The 16,682-nt window shown below is 41.5% G+C and overlaps 2 protein-coding genes across 2 annotated transcripts; one reads left to right on the forward strand and one right to left on the reverse strand.

The window, feature by feature from the left end:
- Positions 1–332: 332 nt before the first annotated feature.
- On the reverse strand, positions 333–9,586 carry dmgdh (dimethylglycine dehydrogenase). Its single transcript, XM_026353669.1, has 16 exons — positions 9,391–9,586; positions 8,888–9,056; positions 7,703–7,801; positions 7,458–7,622; positions 6,493–6,697; positions 4,295–4,543; positions 3,987–4,185; positions 3,728–3,897; positions 3,478–3,631; positions 2,801–2,966; positions 2,593–2,723; positions 2,003–2,220; positions 1,745–1,902; positions 1,609–1,668; positions 1,050–1,184; positions 333–941 (listed from the first exon to the last, which is right to left on the reverse strand). Exons 1-16 carry the CDS (start codon positions 9,498–9,500, stop codon positions 729–731), a joined length of 2,601 nt encoding a protein of 866 aa, XP_026209454.1. The 5' UTR covers positions 9,501–9,586; the 3' UTR covers positions 333–728.
- Positions 9,587–10,826: 1,240 nt separating this feature from the next.
- bhmt (betaine-homocysteine methyltransferase) lies at positions 10,827–14,388 on the forward strand. The gene is given in 9 exon segments (XM_026356686.1): positions 10,827–10,948; positions 11,092–11,224; positions 11,312–11,424; positions 11,524–11,715; positions 12,473–12,620; positions 13,154–13,336; positions 13,418–13,566; positions 13,568–13,647; positions 13,905–14,388. Coding segments are annotated over 9 exon segments (1,203 nt in total). The 5' UTR covers positions 10,827–10,924; the 3' UTR covers positions 14,086–14,388.
- The last annotated feature ends 2,294 nt before the right edge of the window (positions 14,389–16,682 follow it).

Consider the following 16,682-nt stretch of genomic DNA (forward strand, 5'->3'; position numbering starts at 1 on the left):
TACTATCACGTTTTTTTTGTATGTGACTACATACAAAACATGAACTTATTCTGCACAAATTATCCAAGTCTACAAATTCCACACATTTTTACCTGTAAACTTAAATAAATTAACTTATTATGCCCCCACACATGGCTGGAGGCAAGACTGTAGATATGTGTCATTGTCCACCCTTCTTGTTACACATTCAAGATTTTATCCCACTAGCCACAAATATGAAGTATTCAGTGCATTGCTTAATTTATTTTTTATTATCAATGTATTAATGTACACAAATGTAATTACACATTAGTAAAAAATAGATTTACAAAACAATCTTTGTACATGTTTGCGAACATCCTGTTTCTTTTTGTTACTGGTGTTTAAACAACTTGTGTTATAGTTCTGTCAAGACTGAAAAAAAAAAAAAAAAAAAGCTGCATCATTTCTGAATTTCAAGCTTCACAAAAACATTTGACCTGTAAACGACTGAATTACAAAAAGTCAATTACTTTTCCAACGCTGAAAGACACTAGCACAGGCCGACTGTGTTTTACATTTCTTCCATGACCAGAGATAAGACGAGAGGAAGTCAATGTGAGCTCATGTGCGTGTGACGTTTTCCCTAAACTGGCCTCTAAACTGCAGACATAAACAGTTCAGTACATGGACCGCACATTTTTCTTTCTCTACCAGCTTTAGAGAAAGCTCTTTAGAAATCACAGTACTGATAGGTAAAGATAGGGTGCTTATGCTTTGCCCTTTGTTTTCTTCTGCAGCCGAGTCCGTGTGGGCTCAGTGAGGACTAAAGGTTCCTGGATGACCATGGCAGCGTATTTCCTCCCCAGTAGTTCCACCTCCACCTTCTGGCCCACAGAGCTCAGCTCCAGAGGCAGGTAGGCAAACGCCAGGCTCTGCTGGCTGCTGTAGCTGTAGGCTCCGGATGTCGTGTTGCCAACCACCTGATGAGAAGCACGACGAAAACCAGCTGAGTGGGAGTAACCTCGAAATAAACGCAAAACAAACATGTTCAGTTGAATACTTCAGTGAGACGTTTCTTTGTTGCTAACCTTGCCATTGTGCCAGACGGTCTCATTGCCCTCGGGGTCGATATCGTCTGTATCCACTGTGATGTAGGACAGCTTCCTCTTCAGGCCCTTGGCTTTAATTTCCTGAAGGGCTGCTTTGCCAATAAAGTCAGCGGGCTGGACAAACACAGACACAAACCCTGCTTATTCAGGATATTTGTTATCAAGATCATCAAGTAGGAAATATGCATTCAAAACTGTGAGGCTGGATAGCAGTTCTCTGTGCTAAATGCTAACATAAGCAGGCTGACAATAGTCTGTCATGCATCATCTATGACAACATTTGCTAATTAGCGCTTTGCACTTTGCAGCAATCATAAACCAACATACTGGACATATTTAACTTTTGATGTGATCTTGATGATGATGCTAAGGGAAAAGTTAAATGATCACCAATGTTATTTTGTATTATTATATTAGCAGTCCATCAGATAAATGTTATTATAAATGATTTTTCAGAGAAGGGGCATCTCAATTACTAGAACCAGACAGCTTAGCATGGACTTAGCAAAGACTTACTAAAAATCTGATGGATGGTTACCTTGTTCAGTTTGATGAAATAATCCAATCCTGCCTCCAGAGGATTGGTATCACAGTTCATCTGTAAAGATCAACAAATTAATCCTCTTAACAAAGAGTTATAGTCTGTGAAACTCACATCCTTCATGTTTGATTACCTCGGCTCCCCAGCCTCTAAAGCCTTTCTCCAGTCTAAGGGAGGACATGGCATACGTGCCGAAATTGTCGATGCCTTCGTCCTTTCCCGCTTCCATCATGGCCTGGTACACGGCTGCCATGTTCTTCTGGTCCATGTACAGCTCCCAACCGAGCTCACCTAAAAACACGTAAATACACACCATCCTTTAATTCTGTGACTCGGTTTGACCTCCCTGATGGACAGATCAACAGAAAGAATATTTCTATGTTAGTCCTACCGGTGTAGGAGATCCTGATGGCCCGGACAGGAATACCAGCCAGCTTTATGGACTTGCAGTGAAGAAATTTGAATCCAGCTTCACTAAGATCCTCATCTGTTAGTTTCTGAAGAACTTTGCGTGAGTTTGGTCCAGCAATGCCCAGCACGCCTACGTCTTCTGTTACATTACTGATGTTGACATCATATCCACCGTCTGCAGCTTCTGTCTCAATCCACCTGAATCACGTTTAAAACCACAGAGCAAAGAGATTTAAAAACACTGCATCATTACAGCATTTCTGCATATTAACTAAATTATTTATCACATTAAATATTTCTCATTTCAGCCAAAAGTTTTAAATTTCACAAGCTGATTCCTGACACACTTCTGTAATATGTAGTCTGGTCCAATCACCACTAGAGGTCACTACACAGCACAAAATAGTTCTGCCTCCATTTTGCCTCCAAGTTAGCAGCATATAATTTGATGAAAAATGTTAACTTCTCAAATCTACTACTTGTATATGTGCTTGTGCAGTTTTGTGAATAATATTAATTTTAATCTTCTGCTACTTCTAACATGAGTGTGATTGTTTTGATGTGTTTCACCTGAGGTCATGCAGCTCTGACCCCGACCCTGTGATGAGCAGGAACTCCCCTGGTGTTAACTGGGTGATGGTGACTTCAGCGTAGACTCGCCCAGTGGGTGTCAACATGTGGCTGATATTAGTCTGTCCCACCTGAAAACACACCACCGGGTTAGGGTTAGTCTTGTGATGCATGAGTTTATCTGTGTGATCTTAAACATGTGCTCTACCTTGGGCATGCTGTTGGCAAACAGGCGGTCCAGCAGCTTGTGAGAGTCTTTTCCCTTCACTATAAACTTGCCGAATGGCGTCAGGTCAATCACTCCCACCTTCTCCATCACCAGCTGGCACTCTCTGCCAACTGGTCCGAACCAGTTTGTGCGTCGGAAACTGGGCCTGAGCACAAGACAAAAAAAAAAGTTTGTTTTTAATGCTTCAGGATAATGTGAGATTGTCTGTACGTCAGCTGAAACTCTGTACAAGTTGGGTGATGCTACAAAACAATGACAAACACCAAAGCAAGTTCACAACAAAATGGCTTCAGAAAAACAAAATCTGGCCTTTGGAGTAGCCAAGTCAGAGCCCAGACCTCAATCCAGGAAGATCATACCGTTTTATAACAAATTAATGCAAAAAAACATACTTTTTCTTGCCACTGTAAGTGAACATTGGTTTATTGTTAGAGAAGACCAAAGGAAGGAGCTGGGAGGGAGCATTCACAACTGCTGATCTCCACCACAAACTACCATAGCTTCTTTCTTTACTTGTACTAAGTGAATCAGTTGTTCAAATATTCCTTATTTCACCACAATGATGAGCAGTAAAGGGGATGTGGTGTGGCTGGTGTTTAGGTGTAAAATAGCTGTGGTAACAGAGACATTATTAGAGGTTTATTAAGCAGCTTTACTTGTATCCCATGTCGTCTCCAGGTTTGTAGAACCAGTGAGGTTGTTCCCAGCCGGCGTGAAAGCCCATGGACGCTTTATCCTTCAGCAGCTCGTAAACACCGCTTGTTCGACTTGTTGGCCGACCGGCGAAACGCTCTTCCTTGGGGTAACCAACTGGAGAGTCCAACAGAATGAGAAGAGACAGCAAAGACTTTGGTGGTAACAAAGATTTTGTACAGAGAATATGTGATTAGTTTATATTCTTCTTACCCACATTGTTGAAGCCATAGGATTCTCGAGCTTTGGCACAAATGAATGGAACGTCTGTCCATTTGCCGTAGCGATTGGGGTCACATTCAATGAGGTCATAGGGAGGTTCTCCATTTCTAATCCAGTCACTCAGGAACTTACCAATACCTCCGGCATGAATAATTCCATACCTGAACACAATTTAGAAGTGTTATCTGGATAAACTCAGAAGAGTCTGTGCCAAATGTAACACCGGTGCAAACCGACCCTCCACACGTACCCAAAGCCAATTGCAGTCCAGTAGTTGCGAACTCCCTGGTGTGGTCCCACCATTGGCAGCAGGTCGGGGGTGTATGTGATTGGTCCAGACACAACGTTGATGATGTCTGCTTTCTTCAGCACAGGGACCATCTCCATGGCCATTTCAACATGCTCCATTATCCTATCGAGGTCCGACTCAAACAGCTCCTTACCAAACCCTGCAGTCCAAGTGGACATAAGGCACATGTTTAGAAGAAGAAGAAGAAGAAGAAGCACATTCATGCAGAACAAAAGCAAACAAAAAAACATTATGGCTGACTGACAGACCTGGAGGAACCCCATCTCTGACCCACGAATCCTGTAGCACCATCTTCTCCATCTTTTCATACGGGCCAAACAGCAGGCCATCTCTTTCCTGGCGCAGGTAATAGGATCCCTCGAGGTCCCGGATGACAGCCAGCTCCTTTTTCAGAGCCTTCACCTCTGGTACTGTTGCTGTCACCACATACTGGTGATGCACCGGGATGGTGGGGTGCTCAAACCCAATCATCTTGCCCACTTCCCGGGCCCAGAAACCTAAAAACCATCAGAGAAGGCTTCAAATCATTTTACTGCAGATGTTTTTGTCGCTTCAGCTGTTTGTTGCAGGCACAGACTGACTGACACTGTATTGTTATGGATATGAAATTGAAAAGGTCGAAAAAATATCTGCTCTCAAGAGTTTTCATTGACATTAATTGTTCAGAAACTGCAACACTGTTTCTACACTTCAAGGTCAACTTACTTCAATATTTCAAAATCAGAAAACACGTGATGTTTCTGTGAGAACACAGGTTATTGTTTGGTTTCAGAACATGAGACACCAGTCAGCCTCAGGTTGGAAAAACAGCTTCTCACTGTGAGCAATTCCTTTATTTCTCTGAAACACATCAAAGATCTAACAACATGAAGTCAGCTGACTGAAAAAGCATTTTCCCGACTGGCTGATTTAAGCAACGTTTGCCCAGTAGGAGGTCTGTGGACCAGCAGGGGTCCACTATCTTCACTCTAAATGCTCCTCTATCTTTATCAGCTGTGGATTCATCACATGAAGAAACTTATATATTTATTTATATATAAAAAATATTTATTAAAGTTGCTTTAATCCTATTTTACTCTATAGAGAATATAAAGAAGGTTTTCTGGAATATAATCCATTGCATATTGTGATCATGGTGCCATCACGATTAAACTGGGTGCAAGTTTGGCACACATGCTAACCTGGTTTATACATTAACAGCCACACAACAAACATGGTGTGTTTTGAAGTGGGACAAGATCACTTTGTGCCAACTCAGCAGCTGTGACCAGCAGTGTGAGTCCAGAGCCAGCTGGAGCACCGAGACCTGTTGATCTCTGCTGCTATCTTCAGACGAGTGTCGCAAGAGCGATGATAACAAATGCAATTCAACAAATTCAAGATAAGATTTAAATAATTTCCCACCACCCAGTTATGTTTCAAATGAAGTCTGCAGCCTTGAATCTTATAATCCGAATGTGCGCCACGTGTGAATTTTGCCGATGGTGATGGATGAGCTGTGGCTATACACAGCATTAGATAAAGTCTCGAGCAGATTAGGCAAGAGCTGGGCTGCACAACATGTTTACTAGATGTCTGCACACAATGAATATTCCCTGAGTTACCCAGAGATGGAGCACTGATGAATGGGGTCAACAAGTTCACAAGACTAAAACATCCATGTCAGCCGTTCACACTGTTGGGCTGGATTTATTTAAATGTAATTTACTCACTTAATGAGGTGTGTCTAACCAGTAAAACCTAATAAGACTTGCAAGAATGCATGCAAACAAACACACAAGTGTATACAAATGAAACTAAGAGCTGGATATCTGAAAGCCTTCAACATTTTTTTGCACAGCAGCAAAATGCTAAAAATGATCTGCCAGGAGGTGTGCATGTGCTGCTGCTCCAAGATTGGATGAGGTCTGAACTGTTGGCCGGTTTGGATTGGCTGCTGAGCACAGTGAAGGCAAAGGGCCAGCAGGGCCACAACATAACTGGCTCCAACCAGAGTACAGAATGTGCAAATTCAAGGAGAATATATCCCAGTGAGCTTGATGATACACACTCCTTAAACTTAATTTTTCACATTTCAATGCATCACATTTAAAATAATACTGTATGTGTTACACATAATCTTCTACACAGGAGGGCAAGCAGGATGGATAGGGACTAAAAAGTGAATTCTTGAACCACACCAGACAAACAAGCAATAACAACAAGTACAAGTTGCCAACAAAATCCCCCCAAAGAACTGGTGCGATCCAGTTCGAGCAGAAAGCTCTTTTTATTTTAACTCTGCAAGCGGTGGTCAGTGTGGCAAACATCTGCTGTTGTAAGGTCTCCACAGATAAAGTGTTTCACGTAGAGTATCTCTGCAATGTCGCAAACAAATACTGTGTGATGCCACAATTACCTGAACAAATGCAAATATAATACAGTAACATGCATGTGAAATACAAACCTGCTGTATTAACAATGCGATTTGCGAGGATTGTTCCATGAGGAGTCTGGACGTCCCACTTGCCGTCAGCAGTTGGTTTGAGGGAGGTGACCGGGGCTGGGTTGTAGATCTGAGCACCGTACATACGAGCCCCAGCAGCCAGAGCCATAGTCAAAGAGTAAGGATCAATGTGGCCGTCCCCTGGCGTGTACAAACCCGCCAGCACCTGAAGATAAACAGAAACCTTCATATTACAACAAACACCACATGTTCATGATTGTAAATTATTTCCTGAAAAAGCTTGTGAGTCCCGTTTCACTTATTTCCGTTGACTTAAAGTGCAGAAGTCAACAGATGCCAGTAGGTACGGCTGCTGAGTCCCAGCGTCTTCAATCTGCCTTCTTTCTTGTGGCTGCAATTCTTGTGGCTTACATAAAACATTTTGACAAACCTTTCTTTGTCATTTAACCAAATAAGTTTATCAGTTTGAGAGTGTCAGTTTGCACATTACATGGGAATTTCATGTAATTTTTGTTTTTTGGTTTATTTCTTTTAGTGCAAAGCAGACATTTTATCCAGATGGTGGTTTGTCTTCTGAGGAGCCTGAATATACTCACTTTGAAGGAAACCTTTCTAACAGCTTTGACAATTCTTGTAAACAAAGAATAATTATGGCCGTATTTTTTACATTGCAAACAGTAAATGTTGAGATAATGTTAAAATTTTTACTTGCAAAGATTGCGTTTTAGCTTTTAGAAGATCCAACTAATGCTAAAGTTAAAGGAACCAGCGCCTAGACATCAGGGACATTTACAAAAGGAAACTGTATCTCAAAAACCTTCAGCCAACATGTGGTTGATCAATATTGACTATTTAATCACTGTCTTTTTTGCCACCAATCAATTATTAACCCACAAAGTTCACATTCTCTGTAAGGATAAAACCTGTGTAATGATCTAGGTAATGTTCTGGAGTTTCACACAGACCTTGTCCATGTTGAGCAGTGGAAAAAGTTCTTGCACTTTCTCCGGTCCGATGAGGTACTGTTGCGTCACGTGCCAGTGCGTGCGGGTCATCTGGTACTTCATCTCATCCACTCGAGCCGCAGATGAAGCAATTCGAACGCTGCCCGGTTGATGAAACCCTATTGCCTTCAAAGACAGACAACGTGAATCACATATGATAACTACTCTACACATTAATGCTGTTTAAAAGGAGCGAGGCACCATACCTGTCCGGTTTCAGCCTCCAGGGTCTCGTACAATTTAATGCTGTCATAGTGGACTTTCTTGAGGTTGATGCCTGGATGGTAATATGTTGTCAAACCTGCCTGAAATTTAAAACACACAGATGACCATGATGAACGATAAGAAAATGCATCTGTGAAGAAACAATATTCACAGACTTAAAGCTGCATGAGCTGATTTTTTACGCCACTAGGGGGCAGCATAACAAGATGTAAACAAAGCAATAAGATGTGAATAGCTTTTACAGTGTTACAGTGGCCTTGTTGCTTCTTCATGCAAACAGCAAATACAGAGACATGTTATTGATTTTGGGTCAGTTTAGTCTGTTCCCATCTGATTCACTCACCTTCTAGCTCATTAGCTGCTAAATGCTCCACAGTGTTCACCAGCTAGTTGCTAACTTTGTCTAATGTTTAACACAGAATTCAAAGCTAAATCTGTTGCCTGCTGCAGCTCAAGAGCAGTGAGACTGAACCAACACACACTAGCTTCTATCCAAAAGAAGCAACCAGCATTCATGCTGGAGCAGTCCCCTGATGAAGCAAGTAACTGAATATGAGTATCCTGTCTGACATGTCAAGCATGTATTAATAGCTTTACACTGAAGTGCTTAAGTGAATGAGGGACAGTGTAGAAGGGTAAGTGGGTCAAGAATTCAAGATGCCTTGTAAACCTATAAGGTGACAGCTGCCCACGTTAGATACGATGCTACTATTGATCAGAAATAGCTGTAAACATTTTCACTAAACAAGTTTATCAAGGAAGAACTGATATCGAGAGGATAATAATGTGGCAGTAACAATTTTCTGACTCATTTGTGACTTGAAATTAAGCAAAGATGATTAGAAAAAAGGGCCATTCATTCTCTAATTCTGGTTTTTAAAATGTTCAACATTTCTACTGCTTTTCATAAATTATAGTTAATGGAATATATTTGAGTTGTGGGCTCTTGTTGGGATAAAATACATAACTTGACAGTGTCCATGGACTGAAAGTAGCAATTAAAAAATAATCTGCAGAGTAATGACTGAAATGGAAATGTATTAATGTTGTTAAAAGCAGGAAGTGCAACAACTTATTCCTGCAAAAATACTATCTGGAAATGTTTTTGAAATGAGTTCACTTCACTTTGTGGAGCAGCAGGTTGTTTCTGACTATGGTAAACTTACAGCATGCCAGGTGGATCCAGCTGTCAGCTCAGATTTCTCCAGCAGCACCACATCCTTCATGCCACCTTTGGCCAGGTGGTACGCCAAGCTGACCCCAACACATCCTCCCCCAATGATCACAGTGTCTGCAGTGTCTTTCCACCGCTTTCCCAAAATTGAGGATGCATCCCTGAAAGGAAAGGAAGATGAATACTTCAAGGTTTATTATAGTAATGATTAACTGCTTAAGAGCTTTTTAATTCAACTAAATTGTCATAAAATCACAACAAATGGTTGCTACATTTCCCAAGGTAACAGCCTCAGATGTCATGGTTGGTCCAAACATTTACTGTCAAACCTGCAGGTCAGTGGTTCCTGCATGAATCAATCAGCTGTGCAGCATGAAGCACAGCACCTTTAGTTTCTATTGATAGCTACATGCTTGATTGTGATTAACTACAAAAACAAAGCACATTTAAAGCAGATATCGTCACACACTCCTGCATGAACCTGGACCATCTCACCTGTCTTCAGTGTGTTTTCTTGCCGTGCAGCAGATGGTCCGTGCAGCACCTCGGTATGAGCCTCGGCCGCTTCGCAGCTTAACGTTGATTAAGTTTAATATCCGGGACATAGTTGAGGTAATATTAAAATATATTGTTTCTACGCTCAAAGCAGAAGCTGACCCCCTCTCACTGGACCCCTGTGAGGCCGTGTGTAGTTACAAATATCCCTCTTTTGCCCTGACGGACGCTTTGGCACGCCCCGAGCGAGGACGCGACTTCCCCCCCACAGGTTAACTCTTTCTGTGCGTCAGGCTCCAAATGTAGGTCACACAGCCCCAAAACATAGAGACTGACTGAGGAATCAACTTGTGTCTGAATCCTGTGGAGTAATATAGCAGTCATTTCTAGTCCTAATGGAGCAAATGTTTTATTTAGACTAAATGTTTTTACTTAAAATTCAAGTGAATTTGATTTTATTCCGGTGAAATGAACCAGACACTGTTTATTTACATTTAAAGAACATGTTTTGTACAGTATGTCTGCCTCGACGTGAATACTGCATGTGATAGATGACACTGTGTGTCCTGATGTGGGATTTAGAGTCATCATGGGATCAAACACTGGGGTGAAACTAAAAGCCAAATGAATATTACTAAGGACAGGTGTGTGGATTCGGGTGCAGGTGAGCGGCACAGCTGGAAAACACTGTGAGGATGACTGATGTTCTTCAAACAGAGCCTACAGAGCCATGACCATGAAGGCTAAACCAGTATGAGACAGTCTGGTCTGTGGAGGCCTCCCTGTCTGTGGCCCCAGCTGTTCTCAGGTGAGTGGCTGAGCAGGTAAACTGCTGGTCCAGACCCTCAAAGCATCACAGGATAAGTCTGAGGCGTCTCAGGTGAAAAAGGTGTCTTTTTACATGGTTCAGCTTCCTGATACTTTTTGCTTTGGTTTCAATGTTTACACCTGTTTTTCATACTTTTAATAAACGAGTCTGGACTCGGGTTCTTTCTCTTGGTTCCTCACTTTGCTGTAGGTCCTTAAAAATGTTCAGTCGGAGAAAAACAAGCTTCAGTTTGGGGAAATCACAAAGTACAGCTCTCTAAAGAAAACCTATTGTGTTTTTGACAGAGTTGACAGACCTCTCTCCTCCAGCTGTTCTTATTTTGGAGCAGGAATGATGCTTCATGCAAACACTTCAGCAGTTTCTCTTAAAGTTTATATTGACATCACAAATGTAAAAACACTAAATCATTTAATTGAATAAACTCAAAACACTGGAGACATAGTGATACTAAAAATATCAGAAGAACAGAAGTCTTTCATTTCAGTCTCATGAACAATAGGTCGTCTGGTGCAAACTAGTTCAAGAGGGGAGGATTTTAAAAAAGGGAAATAAGAGCGACGCGAGAGGCAGGTTCTCAAAGTGACATCAGGAGCACCGCACCCCCTCCCGGATTATAAATGCAGCATGGATCCCTGCACAAAGCCCTTTCCCGACTCAGAGGGAAACTGAAGCTGAGACCAGTGGGCTTATCACTGCTGCTCAATCATGGCACCAGCTGGAGCAAAGAAGGTAAGTGCGCACACAGGAGTGATGAGGAGTCACGTTTGGTTTCACTTGTTGCACATTCAGGTTCTGTTTGTGCGTTTGCATGCTGCTGTGTGCATTTAGGTGTCGTATCTTGCTCTGTCCACATCTCTATTTCTCTTGCTCAGGGCATTTTGGAGCGCCTGGATGCAGGAGAAATCGTAATCGGAGATGGAGGCTTTGTCTTCGCCCTTGAGAAGAGAGGTTACGTCAAAGCAGGACCGTGGACACCCGAGGCTGCTGCCGAGCACCCCGAGGCGGGTACTGCTCTTTCTATCTGTGCTAAAGTTTAATAAGAGGTCGTTTAGTGACAGTAAAAGTGCTGATGGGACCAACGTGTTGTTTCAGTGCGGCAGCTGCACCGGGAGTTCCTCAGGGCCGGGTCCACGGTCATGCAGACCTTCACTTTCTATGCAAGCGACGATAAACTGGAGAACAGAGGCCACACTCAGCGCTTCACTGTGAGTAGCAAGTGGTTTTAATCTGCTCATCTTGACTCCTGAGGGGAGGATGGGGTTGAACCTCCTGTTGTTTGATTCCTGTTTTCTACAAATTGTCAGGGAAGGCAGATAAATGAAGCTGCGTGTGACCTGGCCAGGGAGGTGGCCAACGAGGGGGACGCTCTGGTGGCAGGTGGAGTCTCCCAGACCCCTGCTTACCTCAGCTGCAAGAGCGAGGATGAGGTCAAGGCCACCTTTAAGAAACAGATTGATGTCTTCGTCCAGAAAAAAGTAGACTTCTTGATTGCAGAGGTATGATGAACACTAACAGCTTCAAGTTGGGCATAAAATTAAACATATGAACAATAAATAAATGATTATTGGTGATTAACACTGAAGCAGCAGAGTGCACTCTCCTGACTTTTAGTCTTTGGCAGAGGTGTAATGTTGCATATACCCACCTCTGGGCAGGGGGATTTACCATATACCTTCCTAAAAATAGATTTGAGTATCAGTCCACATCTTGCAGAGTAGGGCTGCAGGCAGTCATGGTGCAGTTCAGTGCATTACAGGCTTTCGTTCCCTGATCTTAGCTGGAGAAAGTGTGTATGCAACAAAACAGCATAAAGTAGTAGTAGCCCTAACCCTAACCCTAACCTCAAAGACACCACATGACCTTAGTATGTGTCAGGTTCTGTTCTCATATCACATTAAAAAGACTGGCACTACACAGAATGATTAAAGCTGTCATCGCGATGCCATGGAATGCATTTTGCACAGTTTAAACTGGTTCAGTCTCTCTTCACTGTATTAACCCACTCTCATAATGCCAACGAGGATCGTGTTAGAACAGGAGATAGTTGATTATACATGTAAGTTTGGAGCTGAACCAACCCAAGTCTGTGGTGACAGTAGAAACATACTGAGGACAACATGTTGATACTTGGTAGTAAACAGTTACTTATTTACTAGGCAGTAAATGAATGTTCTTAATTCAACACGGCCATTGCAGCTGTAAAAATTAATAAAAAGGAACTTTTATGAGTTTACCTGACATTTTCTCTTGCAGTACTTTGAGCATGTGGAAGAGGCCGAGTGGGCGGTCCAGGTTCTGAAGACCACGGGCATGCCTGTGGCTGCAACCCTCTGTATTGGACCTGAAGGAGACCTGAACGGAGTCAGCCCTGGAGACTGTGCTGTCAAACTTGTCAAAGCTGGTGCGACAATCTCTCAATTTATTGTGTGTACACTTACAAAAAGGACATGGTGGGTTGTTGTTATGCTTTGATGCATCTGAGCTGGAGTCGGACACTGGCAGATGTAGAAGTGGAGGTCTGATGATGCAAATACATGCAAAACTTCTGCAGCTGAATATCATAGATGTAAAAATGAGCATGAATCAAAAATCCTACAGTCAAAATCATGGAAAGAAGCATCTTTCCAGTAGACCCACCCTCACTCATAAATACCTACAGTATAGCTTTTAAGCTGTGTCCTTAAATAAATACAATAAATACATAAATAAAATAAATATCCTGTTCCACTTTAAAGCAGCCATGTAAATCGGAGGTTTGGTGCCATCTGGTGGCAACATGACCAAAGTCGGCTGCAGGCAGCATTGAATCCTTCCTGCTCAGTATTAATGTGCAAAATGAGCTGCAACACTTTTCACCTCCACAAAAAACATATGTTATTAGGACAATTTAAACATTCAGAGTCTGATCAAATTCTGCATGTTTCCTCTCTGTAGGAGCTCAGATTGTGGGTGTCAACTGCCACTTCGACCCCGTGACCTGTGTGAAGACTGTGAAGCTGATGAAGGAGGGAGTGGAGAAGGCCGGGCTAAAGGCTCACTTTATGAGCCAGCCGCTGGCCTACCACACTCCTGACTGCAACTGTCAGGGTTTCATTGATCTGCCAGAGTTCCCTTTCAGTACGTATAAACACTCACTTCAGTCCATATGTTCACAGTGGACTTAATAATAATAACTACTTCTTATTTATTTTTTTCCAGGTCTGGAGCCGAGGATCCTGACCAGATGGGACATGCAGAAATATGCCCGGGAAGCGTACAACGCTGGTATCCGTTACATCGGAGGCTGTTGTGGATTTGAGCCCTATCACATCCGTGCCCTGGCTGAGGAGCTGGCACCCGAGAGGGGCTTTCAGCCCTGCTGGCTCCGAGAAGCATGGCAGCTGGGGCAGTGGCCTGGAGATGCACACGAAGCCATGGGTCCGAGCTAGGTAGTGGTTTTTCCATCCACCTTTGTGTGAATGATTTTAAGTTAATTCAACTTGGAAGGGGGGAAAACTTTAACTGGTTCTTCAAAGTACAAACGACAAGAGACTCTAAAACATTTAACTCTCAATGCATACTGGGAGCTTCAGTAGAAGGGGTTAAACCATTAAAAGTCAAGACGTCAAGCTTGAACTGAGAACTAACTTTTTTCTAAAGACTTATTTACATTAAGTTGTTAAATACATTTTCATCCTCTCTGAAGGGCCCGTCGTGACTACTGGGAGAATCTGAAGCCTGCGTCTGGACGCCCTTTCTGCCCCTCCATGGCGACCCCTGATGGCTGGGGTGTCACCAAAGGTCACGCTGACCTGATGCAGCAGAAGGAGGCCACGTCCGAGGAGCAGCTCAAGGCTCTCTTTGACAAGGCCAGCAAAGGCCACTGAGCTCCCCGTGTGAGCCGAGGGGCGGCGTGTGAGAGCACATACTCACACATTCCTTTACGTTTACTTTTACTTTCTATATTTGTAGAGTTTTTAGTCCATGTGAAACATTGGTATCACATGCAGATGAGCTCAAATGAGCTTTTCCAGCCATAACCCACAGTGAGTGCCTGTCTCAATACGGTAATCACATCTGCGAGCCATGTGACATTAGTGACTTCAAAAGTTTAGAAGAGCGGCTGTGAATGCACCAAAGTACCACCAAGTGCCTGATGTTGAAGTAATAAACCTACAACTGAACAAAAACAGTGTTTGTGAGTGAGTTTTTGTCATTTTTTTAAGAGTCATCAGCAATGTCTTGTTGACATTTTAATTTATAGGAGCAGGAATCATGTCAGTCCTGGGTCCTGTTCTTCTAATGTGGCTGTTTTCGTTCAAACTTCTTGTTGATCTATAATAATCCAGTTTATTTTAATTCTGCTATGTAGTTTAGCTCAATGTGGTTTGAGGATTGACTCGTTCCTGGACGTTATTCAGTAACTCTGTGCTCTTTATCAGAAGTGTTCAAAGTACACAAACTCAATATTCAAGTGTATTTGCCTAGAAAAATACTCTCTAAACTCTCTCGTTCTAAATGTTAAAGAAGAAAATGACATCATTAACACTGAATTTGATGGTGTTAATAACATAGAAATATAAATCTAGTTTCTCCAGTGGACGTTTAAGAGACTTGAGTGACAAACATTAGCTTGTCATTAAAAATGTGTGTTTTGCAGCTAGTCGACATATTTTAATTCACATTTTACTGTCAAATGAAACGAAATACCACATATTCTGTCTCTTTCTGTTTTTGCACAGAATAGATTTGCTGGTATATTTGTCATGTGTAAGCTGCAATAGTTATATTCTGCTAATACTTAACAGATCCAATGGATTACATATCAGGCTGTCAACATAGTAATCTGAATAACTCCATTATCCTGTTATTTATACTGAGACCTCACCAGGCTGAAGTGCAACATTGGTAAATTATACTAAACACACTAATAATTGCATTGTAAATATTTAATTAAACAATAAAGTGGCAAAACAGAAACTTGACTTATGCTGACATCTAGTGGAGATATCACATAAACTAATATGAAGGTATAGTTTTTTATCAAGTAAGCGTTTGTCTTTGTCATTATGTTCATTATTTCTATTTATTTTTGTAAAGGAAATGAGACACAAACTTAAATGTTGTGAAGTCAGTTTACAATCACACTCAAAACTCTTTGTGCTTTAATTTCCAAAGAGCAAACGTTAAGGTCATGATGCATTTGGAAAGAGTGAGAGGAGGTTTCCTGTGTTTTTTACCACTGTCTAGGTTTTGTTAGCCTATATATAGACATCACACTAAATATAATGTGTGGCCTTCAACATGTGAACTGTTTTTAAAGTCTTTTCAAATCACTTGTCAACATGCTTTTATTAGATCTACCACCAGTGGCCCTATTCTTAAAGCCAGTAAACACATTTCCTGCTTTCTGCTTATTCTTTAAATACTTTACTTTTATTGATATTCAATCAAAAATCATTTATTGTAGGACAGCAGTAAGTGTAGGATTGTTTCAGCATCAACATTCAAAAGCAGCATACAAGTCTTTTGTTGTTGTTGTTGTTGTTGTTGTTTCCATCAAAACAAACATCTCCTGCTTTGTTCATGTGTTTTGTCCCAGTCCGGTTTCCATACCGCTTCCGGTCGTCTGCACGTTCCATGCGTGCTTGCGTCATGGATTTGCCCACGTGCAGATGTTTATGCTCCTCGTGCACGTCCGCAAGACAGCAAGAGAAAAACAAAGATATATAAATATATATAAATATATATGTAAATATTTATTAAGTACATTAATTAATTTAACAACTCAGCACATGGAAGTAGATTCATTTCCTGTCTTTGACAGTTTGATTTAATAAAGTCGCTGTACAGTAAAGGGGCTATTATGGTGCCTTCAAGGCTCATGGGGGAAACCATGCGTGAAGTTTATAACTAGTCGTGGGGATATTTTTCTCACCTACCTAAATGAAATTATTTGTTTATATTTGATTATAATTGTACAGTATGATAGGTGATGTTACATGTGGATGGTGGATTTATAAAGTCTTAAATGGACCCGGAATTGTGACACTAACTTCTGTTTTTTGTGACATACATTTCATAGTGTGTTAAGTATATAGCACATTATTAACTTTTATTTGTGTAAGAAATATTCTAGCTGAAATAATAGTAATAAATAGCAAATATTTTCAAGACCTCTATAAACAGGTGTGTAATAGGATATACTGTAGGACAAGGCCATCTAGAATAAAAGAGACACAAAACACCACCAATTATTTGTGGATGTTATATATCTTTGTGGTCATTTTGTGTAGCCTATAGTTGTTTTGTAGTTTTGTATATGTATGTGGTAATTCTGTGTCCCTTGACGATTATTTTGCCTCTCGCTGTTGTCATTCTATGTCTGTATGGTCACTGTGGTACTAACCTTAGGTTGGTCTTTGGTTGTTTCACTGTCTTTGAGGTCCTTGTAAAACTTTACTCCTTTGGTGCTTATTTTGCA

The sequence above is a fragment of the Anabas testudineus genome, chromosome 12, assembly GCF_900324465.2.
Source record: "Anabas testudineus chromosome 12, fAnaTes1.2, whole genome shotgun sequence".
Taxonomy (NCBI): domain Eukaryota; kingdom Metazoa; phylum Chordata; class Actinopteri; order Anabantiformes; family Anabantidae; genus Anabas; species Anabas testudineus.